We start from the raw sequence: 13139 nt of genomic DNA, 5'->3' as shown, positions 1-13139 counted from the left end.
TATCATAACTAATATCAATAATGTAACTGCGTTGGCAGGCTCTGACAAATGTTGTCAATCTAGATTTACTCATCCATCTTTCTAGACGGCATAAAGTCAGAGATTATCGACTTAAGTCTCCCTCCTCTTAAGTACAGTCCGGGGGGTAATTCCCTATAAAAATAAAGGATTAAAATAACTGCAAAAACCGTGGACGAAGATCTTGCTAGTTGTAAACGTTGGATCTCGAGAAAAGAGATCTAATCAGCCAAAATATAAAGAACCAAAAACGAGAAGTCCAAAGACTACTGCAAAGCTGATTCAGAACAACAAGTATTGTTTTTTTCAAAACAATATTTCGGCTGGCCATACCAGCCTTCTTCAGGTTCACAGATGTTACTGAACTTATGTAGGAATCGCAATCTTATATAGATGGCGAATGTCGCAATATATATATATATAAAAAAATGACAGCAGGAATGCTCGTCCCCGGGGCTCGTTGTACCTTTTAGGAGTTGGATTTTGTGAACTGCTGGCGTTTTAGGCGCTTACTTGCAAGTGATCTCTGTTAGTTTAGCGACACTTTCGAGGGGCCTTTATGGAAGTAGAGTCGAAAAATTGAATAAGTGTCGTGGATATTAAGAGGAAAACAGTCGTGTCCCCGGGGGTGGACTCCGAATATGAAAGGGGTGGGGATGCTCGTCGTCTCGCTTAGAGGTGTAAATTTCGGATTTTGGTCTCACTTAGGGTGTTCTGGGTAAAACGCCATCATATTTAGCCGTGAAGGTCTCGTTTAGGGTTGCACGCGAAAAAATATAAAATATATATTTGACATGTATATTTTTAGTTTGTTTTACTTACTCCATTCATATAATCCAAGTTTTCTCATTTGTCTGTGTTTTAACATGGTCTCTATTAGGGGTCAAAAAAAGCTTGGGCCACGCCCAGATCGGTCTCCTTTAGGGGTTTAATTCAAAATGTCCGACGAGCATCCCCACCGTTTCATATGCGGAGTCCCCCCCGGGTCGTGTCCTCTTGCATTGATATATTAACGCGTATTAAACAGTATACTAGGACGTCATAGTACAATGGCGGCTATGACAGCCACTATCCAGTCCATTTATAAGCAAACTCTATCCACTCGGCTTAGTATAATATGAATGTTGTGTGCAGTGGTGAATACCACGCCACCAGGGAAACTTGTATATCGGTCATGATAGCAACTGTTTGCTTCTCAGCTGTTTTATGGCACCTCTTAGGAGTCAATATGAATTTCAGAATTTTTGGAAGCTTCTTTTCTTTTCTTTTTTTTTGGGGGGGGGGGGGGGGTGTTTTTTGTTGTAAGAGACTCCTCCCGGTACGTACATACAAAATCATGGAATACTTTAACATAACGCCTGTTTTGCTTTTGAAGAAAAATAAAAAATGAAAAGGGTAAATGTTTGTTGTTGTCGTTTTTGCCTCCCTTTAGTCTGTATTGTTAATCCACCTAAATTAATTGAACTTTTGGACCACTGGCGACTGAAGGGTTATCGCCTCGGCCAACGCGTTTTGTCAGAAGAAAAGTCCTAGTGTTGTAGGTTTTCCAGTCTTTCACAACGTTTGCCACATTTTTTTGGCTAATCGACTCAAAAGAACAGCTGCTACGTCCTTTAAGATCATATGAAAAGAAGAGGCAACTACATAATTCTGATTATTACTTTTTAACAATTAATTGTAACGTGAATTTTGATTCGTTTTGCATTTTTCGTCTTTTTACGGTAATCAGGGAAAATCTCGATAAAAGGACGAAATGTATTAAACTAAGTGGAGGCATGTTAAGCGTATTCTTAAATGTACAACAGGAAGAATAATACGATTATTCTTTCCTTTCGGAAAAGGTTTCAACTGATTGTAGACGCTGATATAATCAACAAATCTATCTATCAGTGGATGTTTACGGTATAGTGATTTAACTTTTCTCGATGTTTGGTTATCTTAGGTCGAGTGCAAATAGTAACACCAAGAATGTGAATGTTAACGAAAAAAGTGTGAATGTTTCAGCGAGAAAGATAGAAGGATATTTTAATTATTAATCAGACTTTTACATGAATCACTTTGTTTATATGAATATTAATTGTAGAAATAAAAACAACCGACGGACCGGGGCAGTAAATAAGGCATTGAATGAAAAGTCCGGCCGCACTGGCTAGTCTGACGGCTTTTTAGAATTTGTTCACTCTTAAACACTGAGCATCTTTTGTCAGTAAAACGTTTTTGATTATGCGAAAAGCGTTGAGATCACAGACTGATCAGAGCGGTACCGAATTTGGAGAGATCTCTAGAAGAAAAGCACATGCAGAACATTTTTAAAAAATTGATTCTTTAGAAGCTGTCAATTTCAGGATATTCTATGGCTGTCTTCAAGAGAATCCTGTCATTTCGAGCGGCGAGAAAATGCGCGAGGGAGCGGCATCTCCTTTTGCGTGCCACTCACGCGTTACATCTTACACTCCTTACGATATCGCCTCATGGAGAATTTGCTCGCAGGCTAGCTATTCCGAACTAATCTACGCTGAAAACCGATTTACAAAAGTATATGTTTTAATGGAAACGGTATTAAAACGCAGCAGTTGGCGTTTAAAAACTTAACTGTAGTTCCGGGACACAATGAGTTCAGATATAATACGCCCACTGGCGATCGATAATCTATCAATGTGACGTAAAAACAATATAGAGAGACCGAGATATACCGGTAAGGACTTTTCCTATCTTTTTACCAAATCACCAAAGACTTGTTTAAATTTTGCAAGAAAATCAAGCAAAGGCCAAATTTTAAGAACACTTAAGGTTCCTTTCGATGCCGCTACAAGTTAGTGAAGGATGGGTTCCTACCTCTCAAATAACCATTTCAAGTTATTTGTGGTATTGTTACCATATACATCATATGAAAGTAACTGCATATTAGCTTTGTAGGATATTTTAATAGCGATCATGTCAAAATGATTTAATCAAATTACGCTGCTGTTTTTGTATATTACTTGCGCTCACTCGACTATAATTAAAAGCGAAAAAAAGTTGATAACTTGTATATTAGTATCATGATTCCTGCTATACATTATTTTGTTCTGTATTATGATCTCACTGTTAACATGGGTCGTGCTTAAATGTGGTCTTTTTCTGCCATGGGTAATGGACATTGTGTTGCCGATCTTGAAGCTCTCATTCTGTTCACTGTTCGCCAAGCAATCACTTACAGGTATCAATTTTGGCTGATCGACATAAATTGCAGCGTAAACAAGGAGCTTTCAAGTGTTATTAATTTTCTGGCGCAGAGAAAGTCTCGTTTTTTTCATGATCCTAGCTGTTTGCCAATGAGGCACGACTGCTCCGTCATCTGTGTTGTTGGAATTGCGAAGTGGGTCCTCTTGAGTAACTTAAGGCTCAAAGGGGTTTTTGACCTGCCATACTGTCCCAGCCGTATCCTAAATTCCATTTTAGGTAATAAATGATATATACTCATTCAAAATAGTTTCGCATTTATCCAACTCTCTGTTAAGACAAATTCACGCAGGCCCATTTTAAAACCTAAATCAGTGGTCAGTTCCGGAATATTTACGCCTGACAAATAATTTTGTGTCTTGAATGTCAGATCAATTTACCGCACTTATTTTCAGTGAAGATCAAGTACTGGAAAGCTTTAAGCCTTGAGTTAACTTGTATTAATACCCGACCCACGAAATTTGCTAGTAGTTGCTATCCTAATTCTTTTGGGTCTTAAAGAGTAAAAACGACGACTTTTTGGTCTTGTAAGTCTAAAATATGTATGTCAGCTTTCAAAAATCGCCGACATGTTTGGCTTCCCATGCTCAGTTGTCATTTTCACGACCAAACATAACAAATACTGTAAACGGGATGTTCGACTGATCTCTCAGTCTATCCTAGTATCTTTTTACCATCTTTTACAACCAGTACCAAGCATCAATTTGTACTTCAAGTTAACAGCGATCAGGCAAAATTAAAGAAAAAGGTCATTCTCTTCACAATTGCTTTATATGTTTATAACATCCTCTCTAAAATGACAAATATTCTGTCAGTATAATGCACATGTCATATACTAACCTTACCTCAGTTCCGGTCCATCAGATACGAGTTGCAACCTGAAGACAATCTTAGGTTCACTGACTCTGCCCGTAGATAAATTATTATTCCACATACGCTATCCAATATGAACAACACCTTGTGAGGTGATAAGTACGGCTGATACGACATGGTAATGCTAATATCAAAATTTTAATCACCATCTACTGCACAAATTAGCCTGCTATTGATAATGCCGGAACCTTTTTCCTCCCACAAATTAAGAAATAATTCTTTTATGATTTTTATCATCTCTATGGCAGAAACATTTATTCACACGTTCGAACTGAAAACTCTCCAGAACTTTTTCTTTTCGTCCGGCCGGAGTAAACTTTGACACTTGTTCATCAACTGTTTTCTTGCAGGTACCTTTCATCCTTAAAGAAAGCACCGTCAATCTTATTTTGAAGGCTTCCAAAGGTCACACCTTTTCCACTGAATGCAACTGTTTTTTTTTTTCCAAAATAATTTTGCCGATGAAAAGATTTGAGGGTTGCTTAATAGTTGTGAGGTATAATAAATGCGTAAACCTCCACGGATGTTTCCAATTGGACAAGGTTACTTAGTAACCAGAAAAACGGCTACGCGGCGAGACAATTCTTAAGGGGCTTTTCAACTACTCCAGTTTGAAGGGCGCAGGTTTTACAAGGGAGGAATGGTATAAGATAACTTTTATGACCAGTGTACACTGTTAGAGCGTATATAAAAGATGCGTGCTGTATCTGAACGTAGCAAACGATTATCAACAATATAGGTGTCTCACGGTAACATGGTCATTTAGACCGTCTGACAAGATTCCGCGGGACGGTCGTGAGTTTAAATTTTCCTCTGAGGACGTAAATTATTTCTTTGTTTCACTTTCAAGTTGCTTAAAGAGCTTCCGTTTATTTATTATTTATCAAATAAGCTTTCGTTATGCCCTATTTACTCAGATTGTTCCAATTATTTTATGACTTCCGAGAGTAGAAAACAAAGGAAAGTTTAATTTTTTTGGAACTGAATGTTACTTGAGTAATTGAAATTGATCAAATTGTAGCCAGCAAAATCAGTAGCCACTTATCATGCACCTCTGAAAATCGTGTTCCATGAAGACGTGTCGCGTTGGCGTTGAACGCACGCAATGGCGGACGCGCTTTGAGCTGCTGAAGGTCGACAAAGTTGCCTTTTGCTGCCACGGGAGCGGATTCTGGTGATCATGATTTGGAATGTTAGTTATCCTAGGTGTGCCACTTTCCTGCTTTTAGTAACATACTCTTTACAAAATTATTATTTATTGAACTAATGTACTAAACTGGAGAAAGAATTTAATAAAATGCAAAATACAAATAGAAATTATGAATGTAGCATGTCCTAGATAGGTGTTCACCCTTGTCCTTTTAACATCTTATTTTAAGGTTTTCCCTTCTTTCTCAATCTCGCGCTTCTGCAGGCACTTTATCTGAAGGCCTTAAATGTTTTGTCGCTCAGAGCGTGTGTTTGAGAAGGTCGGACGCGTGTTAACCTAATTTTTCACTTTTCGTGCCGTCAGAAACCGTTCGTGGCACATGCAGTATCTCGTGCAGCTTCCTCTATCTCGCCCCATTTGTGAAAGTGTACTCGCTTTCTATGCTGTCTCTTGTATTTGGTGCCATATATCCTAATAATAATAATAAATAATAATAAAGGTTTTATTAATGTGTCAAAAGCCTAGCTTACACGGAGTGTAAACTAATTGTGGACACCTAACTACCTAACTACCTAAAAAACTAGACAAAGATAAACAAACTCGGAAACCCTGCCCGCTTCATTAATTATTATAAGAGTTACACAGGTGACACTTCTTACAGCTGTCAGTTCTCAGGAGGTTTTCAATGTCCACTTTTCTCACCTGGTTCTTCAAAGAAGCAAGGGTTACAGAACTCTTAATGTGTATACCACTTAATTTGAACCATATTACAGGACCAATATATCTAATACTGTGTTTCCCAATAGGTGGTGGTATTTATTCTTGGAATCATACTGAAAATGTCTGAATTTCTCAGGTTATAACTTCGGTTGCTTAAATTGAAAACATCGAAAATTTATCTAGGGCGTAATTTATACTTGACTTTGTACAATATTATTATATATTATCTCGTGCAGCCTTCTGTTTAGCAGTGAGGGGAGTTTAGCCTTTACAAGACGTTCATCGTATGCACTACTTTTATCACAATATATATACTTGTTAGAAATTATTGCGTCATTGTGGCGGGAAAACTCGTCACGTGATCTGAAAACTGAGCTTTGCGTGAGAGTCTTAGAACTGTGTAGTCGTTCGGAGTCGTGGAGCTGATCAAGTGTGTAGATTGAGTGTAGATCATCGAATTTTTACGTGAATTGATGTCGATGAATCCTTTAAGTGTAGAACAGAGTACAGAATTCTAAAATATGAACATGTGAAGAAATATGCTTTAATGGAGTGAAGAATAAAAGCTACAGAGAACTGATTATATATACAACATTTGGTTACATGGTCCTTCGCAGTCGCCGGATCGGCGAAACAAGTTTAATCACTTAATCGTCAAGAACAGGATTACAGTACAAGAAGAAAAGAATGGACAACGAAAAAGCAAAGAGAATTAGAAATGCCCACAGAGCTTTTGTGGAGAAAACGATGGAAGGTGCGACGAGGATTTTAGTCGAGCAAACTGCCGATCACGTGGAAGATTCATCGAGGGAAAAACTTATGGGACTGAAATTCACCCTCAATGACAGGCTAGAAACTATCCAAAAGATGGACGAAACAATTCTGGAAAATAGTAAGGGGAGAGACATTGAGAAAGAAGTCGAGGATTGCGGTGAGTTTTGTGCAAAAGTTTACCGTATTTTGGCTAGAATTGACTTGAGTTTAGAGGATGCGCACACGTGGGAACTTTATCAAGCTTCAGTCAAATTAATAACAATGTCAAAAGCAATGAGGGCGCGAAAGTGAAGCTACCTAAACTAGAATTAAAGTCATTTTCAGGCAACTACGAGGAATGGCAGAGTTTCTGGGACACTTTCGAATCTGCGGTTAACAGTAACACTGACATCTCAAGAATCCAAAAATTCACCTATTTGAAGAGTTGTGTGACAGGCGCAGCCGAATCTGCAATTACTGGGTTGCCTCTCACTGAAGATAATTACGAAACTGCCATTGATATACTTAGAGATAGATTTGGTAAACCACAGCTGTTGATTTCTAACCACATGGACGCTTTGGTGAAATTGCCAATAGTCAGTTCAGTGCATGAAACGAAGAAACTCCGTGATTTGTATGACAAGATTGAGATAAACATTCGAAGTTTGAAGGCACTAGGCGTCGAATCAGAGTCCTTTGGAAATTTATTAGTTCCAGTTTTAATGGAGAAAATTCCCTCTGAGTTGAGATTAATCATCAGTCGCAAGTTTGGCAGTAAAGAAACTTGGGACCTTGATGTCCTGTTAAATGCACTGAAATCTGAGTTGGAGGCAAGAGAAAGGTGTAATGCAGTGAAAACAAGTAGTCCAACCAATTCTAACTCTAGATTTGACCAGCATAAGGGAAGATTCAAACAGCCCCTTTCCTCATCTGCACTTTATGCGGGCAGTGAAGAGTGTACTCTCAATGTGTCTTTTGCAAGAAAAATCACAAGTCCATCACCTGTAGTACCATTACTGAACCAAAGGCTAGAAGAACTATACTGAGACGAAGTGGCAGGTGTTTTGTTTGCTTGAAAGCAGGGCATATTACACCAGGTTGTCAGTCAAAGGCTAAATGTTTTAATTGTGGAGCTAGACATCATGTGACTATCTGTGAAAACCCTAAGAAGCCTGTCCAACCTAGTAGTTCAGGAGCTGAATTAGCATCACTTAGTAGATCTGAAACTTCCCAGGAGAGATCCAGAGATGTTGGAACATCAACAATGCATGTTGGCAGCAATAATAACTCTATACTGTTGCAAACTGCCCAAGCCTTTGTTTCTAGACCAGATAACCAGGAAACTGGAATGTATACTCAAGTCATTTTTGACTCTTGTAGCCAGAGATCTTATATAACCAGTAAGACACGTGAGCAGTTAAAATCACCTACTGTTGGTAAGGAAACCTTGCTAATCAAAACATTTGGTGACAATTCAGCAGCTGTAAAAGGAATTTGACATTGTGCAATTGTGCATCAGAACAATAGATGCAATGAGTGTGTACGTCACTGCTTACGTTGTACCAGTAATATGCAGTCCAGTATCGAACCAAGAAATTCAAAGTGCAGTAGAATGCTATCCATACCTTCAAGGGCTACAGCTTGCATGTGGAGCTGTTAATGGAACAGTTAGTGTTGACTTACTAATAGGAGCAGATCACTACTGGTCTTTCTTTACTGGAGGAATAATCAGGGGAGATCCTTCTGGACCCGTAGCTCTTGAGACCAAGTTGGGATGGGTACTGTCAGGACCAGCTGCAGTTCCAGCTTTGACAGAGTCATGCACAGTTAACCTAAGTGCTACACATGTTTTGAAAATTGAGTCAGCTGACATCAGCCATGTGCAAGATGATTTGCAGAAATTTTGGGACTTGGAAACCTTAGGCATAAGGGACAATGAAACTTCAGTTCATGACAAGTTTTCTAATGAGATAAAATTCACTGGTGAAAGATACCAAGTCAAGCTACCATTCAAGGATAATCACCCTATGCTGTCAGATAATTATACAAATGCATCACGAAGGTTGGCAACTGTGATTAAGAAGCTTAAGACCCAACCAGAAATACTGGAACAATATGATCAAGTGATTAAGGAGCAATTAGAAAATGGAATAGTTGAAGAAGTGCAGCAAGATCAAGTCGTAGAACCTGGAAATGTGCACTACCTCCCACACAGGGGAGTTGTGAGACTTGACAGAGATACAACAAAAGTTAGAGTTGTATACGATGCCTCATCCAAGGTATTTGGACCAAGCTTAAATGACTGTCTGCATGCCGGACCTTCATTAAATCCTCTTCTACTGGACATTTTGCTGAGATTTAGAGTTCATGAAGTTGCTGTAACTGCTGATATTGAGAAAGCATTTTTGAATATTGAGATTGATCCAGAACACAGAGACTTTTTACGCTTTCTATGGGTAGATGATGTCGATAAGGAATCACCTGAGATTAACTTACTTCGCTTTACAAGAGTTGTATTTGGAGTGAATGCTAGCCCCTTCATTCTCAATGCTACCATCAGACACCATGTTAATACATGTATGCTGAATAACAATGCATTTGCACTTGAGCTTTTGAAGTCTTTGTATGTAGATGACTTCGTTTCTGGGGCCAATGATGTGAACAATGCCTTTTCTTTGTCAAAGGAGATAAAACTCTGTCTCAAATCAGGAGGGTTCAATTTGAGGAAGTGGAACAGCAACTCAGCAAGTCTTTTGTAATCACTGAAACAAGATTCAGCCTTCAGTGGAGACTTTGCCATAAACAGTAAAGAATGCGTTCAAGAGGAAGATGAGAGCTTCTCAAAGTCAGTTTTTAAGCAAGGTACTGAGAAAGAGCAGAAGGTCTTGGGAATGCTTTGGAACCCCAACCAAGATGAACTGATCTATGACTTGACTAAGATATTAGAGGGTGTGGACGTTCAGCCAGCTACAAGAAGACTGATTCTCAGTACTGCTACGAGATTCTTTGATCCCTTGGGGTTAATATCTCCAGTTATTCTACCCTTCAAGATTATGTTTCAAAAACTGTGCAAGGCACAAAGGGACTGGGACGAGTTAGTGGATACCGAACTCCACCAAGAGTGGTCGTCAACTTTGTCTGACCTAACACTAGCTGGAAGAGTGAGTTTTAAAAGGTGTTATGTTGAAGGTCTCGGTGGGAATGAAGTTAAATCGCTCCAACTTCATTGTTTTGCAGATGCGTCGGAAAAGGCGTACGGAGCCGTTGTTTACATGAGAGTAGAATATGAGTCAAGAGTAGAATGTGAGATTGTGGCGTCAAAAACCCGAGTAGCTCCGTTGGATAAGCAAACCATACCGCGTCTAGAACTGTTGTCTAACCTTACTGCGTCAAGATTGGTGAAGAGTGTGAGTCAAGCTTTAGAAAACATTGTGAGAGTTGATGACGTAGTCAATTGGACGGATTCTATGATTTCTTTGTGGTGGATTAGGAACACTGATAAGGAATACAAGCAATTTGTGGAGAATCGCGTGAGCGAAATCAGACGAAATGCACCGCCTGAGCAATGGAGGTACTGTCCTACGTCAGAAAACCCGGCTGACATTGCATCAAGAGGAATTAAGGCCACTGCACTCAAAGAAAGTAGTTTGTGGTTACATGGTCCAGAATTCCTGTCTAAGGAAAGTGCCTACTGGCCAGTCCAGCCTGTAAATGTACAAGCCAAGGAAGAGTTCTGCGAACTGAAATCAGCCAAACCTACAGTCTCCAGCTTATTGAACACTTGTACCGAAAAACAAGAAGCAAATCTGGAGAGTATCATCAATCCTGAATCCTACAGTTCCCTTACGAAGCTCATAAGGGTTACTTCACTTGTGTTGCTATTTGTCAAAAAATTGAAAAGAAGAAGGGACGGATCAACTGACCAAGAAGAATCCTTGCAAGTTTACAAGCAAGCTGAGAAGAAGTGGATTAAACACGTTCAAAAGGGTATCCTGAACAGTGACAAGTACCAGCAAATGAAGTCGACTCTGGGACTTTATCAGGACAGTGAAGGTGTAGTCAGATGTCAAGGAAGAATAGGTCTGTCGTCGTTACCCTATGAAACCAAATTTCCTGTGCTTCTGCCTAGAGAACATTGCTTTACGAGATTGGTGATCCTCAAGTGCCTTAAACAAGTTATGCACAATGGAGAACAGAAACACTGATTTCCCTATTACCTTCGTGGGAAATGCTGAAGAGGAACATGGTAGTGAACATTAACATTAAGTCAAAGAACAGCAAACTCTTTTTCTTTCATTTGTTATTTTATTCGTTTCGTTGTTGATTGACCTGTGTCAATCAAGGCGGGGAGTGTGTTAGAAATTATTGCGTCATTGTGGCGGGAAAACTCGTCACGTGATCTGAAAACTGAGCTTTGCGTGAGAGTCTTAGAACTGTGTAGTCGTTCGGAGTCGTGGAGCTGATCAAGTGTGTAGATTGAGTGTAGATCATCGAATTTTTACGTGAATTGATGTCGATGAATCCTTTAAGTGTAGAACAGAGTACAGAATTCTAAAATATGAACACGTGAAGAAATATGCTTTAATGGAGTGAAGAATAAAAGCTACAGAGAACTGATTATATATACAACATTTGGTTACAATACTGAAGCGCTCTCTCTTGGAGTCTCTTAATCTTCCGGCTATCAGATTTTCTACAAAAGTGCCAGACCGTCTGACAATAAGTTATTTGAAGCAGAATAAAAGATTTGTAAATTCTTAGCTTTGCTAATGTTGGTATTAAATTTTCGGTCTCATCAGGACCCCTATTTTCCTAGATATTCTTTTAGATAGTTCATCTAAGTGGTCAGTAAACTTCAGATGCCTCATCAAAAGTGACACCTAATAGCTTCCTTTCTGGACCACTTTCTAGATAATTTTCGAGGACTTTGATCGTCATTACTTCGTTAATGTGCCCCTGCCTTAAACTAATCGACTGGAACATTACATTTCAAAAAATTGAAACTTCCCTTCCCTCGTCTGTGAAAGTCCTTTCCACCTCTTCCATCTTTTGAGTAGCATAATCTAACTACCCGCCTCGATTGCTACTTGCGGGCCGGGATACTTTTCCTTTTCCAATTCATGCTATGATTAAGTTGTCGTTGGACAACAGGGGCCCGGCTAGAGTTTTTATGACGTTGTTATCGTACACAAGACCTAACCTTAACCGAGACACAGTGGATAGCGGCTTGCAATCGATAGACACCTGAATGGGAAAAAACTTCCACGAATCAAACCAAGCGAGACAGCCAAAAGAACGATGCCAAATTTGAAGTTCGCCACCTTCCCGCTAAAATGCGGAGAAAAGAACCAGCAACAACAAGAAATAGGTTGGAAAGTGGAACAAGGCAAAGAATTCATCGATTTTATAAAGGATTACAGGACCTGGCTTACGTGGGAAGCCCACACCCCCGTACCGAAATGTCTCTATTTAAACCACATTATGTTTTTCTCATCTTCTAGGATCTTCCTTCCTCCTATAAGTTCCAATGTCAATCGCTCAATTTGAATAACTTCCCACGCGCCTACGTACTTCTTTTCAACGGAAGAATCAGCCTTCTTTTGATTAAATCAAGATCATTCTCTTTTGAGCTTAACCGATGCATTTCTAATCCTAGAGTTAACAAAGTCATAAAAAATGGTGATTACAAAGACGTGACAGGGATGATTAAAGAGCTCTATGTGCTATCTCAGGGACTTAACGACTTTTTCACCCAGTGCCAGACTGCAAAACTCTTCCTCTTTTTTCCTCAAAATCGAATTTGCGTAGCCGAAGAGTCTCTCGCTGCCCGTTTATATCCTCGCTCCAGACTTTTTTTTTGACTGCTCGCGCGTACTTGAATACGCAAAAATACGGACTGTTTGCAGTCTAACCTGGTACTTAATGGGTAAAACAAAAATTTTCATGTTACATTATTTCGCCTGCGATCATACCCTCTCTATTTACCTCTTATGAACGTGTTCTCGGAAATATCAAGCCATATCGCAGGTTATACATAGTGACTATATATAAAAGCAAGAAAAACGAGAAGAATTTCTCCGTCAAATCATTGTTTGAACAAATAATAATTAATAATTATTGGTGTTCAGTTTAAATCATATTTCATTTCAAATCTTGCTAACAGATGTGAGCACGTTTGTCTCATAGTTGTGCTACAGTCAGTTAGGCTGGATTGGAAAAGAAGCCATTTTCATTTTACGGTAGCTACACTGAACTACTGGAGACCATTTTTTTGTTCGAATAAGCTAATAACAAATTTCCGAAGCATTCTGGAAGTTTTAGAAAACTCGTTTTCAAGGCCTGTCTTTTCTTCCACTCTCTCCGGCGGTAAAGTAATGAAACATCCGCTAATAAAAAACTGGAC

At 39.2% G+C, this 13139-nt stretch overlaps 2 protein-coding genes across 2 annotated transcripts; both read left to right on the top strand.

Moving 5' to 3' along the window:
- Window positions 1-8268: 8268 nt before the first annotated feature.
- On the top strand, window positions 8269-9495 carry LOC140934095 (uncharacterized). The gene has a single exon (XM_073383780.1). The coding sequence runs from the start codon at window positions 8269-8271 to the stop codon at window positions 9493-9495; it is 1227 nt and encodes a 408-aa protein (XP_073239881.1).
- Window positions 9496-9627: 132 nt separating this feature from the next.
- LOC140934094 (uncharacterized) lies at window positions 9628-10941 on the top strand. The gene has a single exon (XM_073383779.1). The coding sequence runs from the start codon at window positions 9628-9630 to the stop codon at window positions 10939-10941; it is 1314 nt and encodes a 437-aa protein (XP_073239880.1).
- Window positions 10942-13139: the final 2198 nt, after the last annotated feature.

Source organism: Porites lutea, chromosome 4, assembly GCF_958299795.1.
Source record: "Porites lutea chromosome 4, jaPorLute2.1, whole genome shotgun sequence".
NCBI classification, from domain to species: domain Eukaryota; kingdom Metazoa; phylum Cnidaria; class Anthozoa; order Scleractinia; family Poritidae; genus Porites; species Porites lutea.
Note: the sequence above shows the minus strand (reverse complement) of the source record. Positions and strands in the feature narration are given on the sequence as shown.

What these genes read in the sequence shown, in the direction of transcription:
- LOC140934095 (XM_073383780.1), top strand. Translation starts at nt 8,269, where the DNA reads ATGAGTGTGTACGTCACTGCTTACGTTGTACCAGTAATATGCAGTCCA.
- LOC140934094 (XM_073383779.1), top strand. Translation starts at nt 9,628, where the DNA reads ATGCTTTGGAACCCCAACCAAGATGAACTGATCTATGACTTGACTAAG.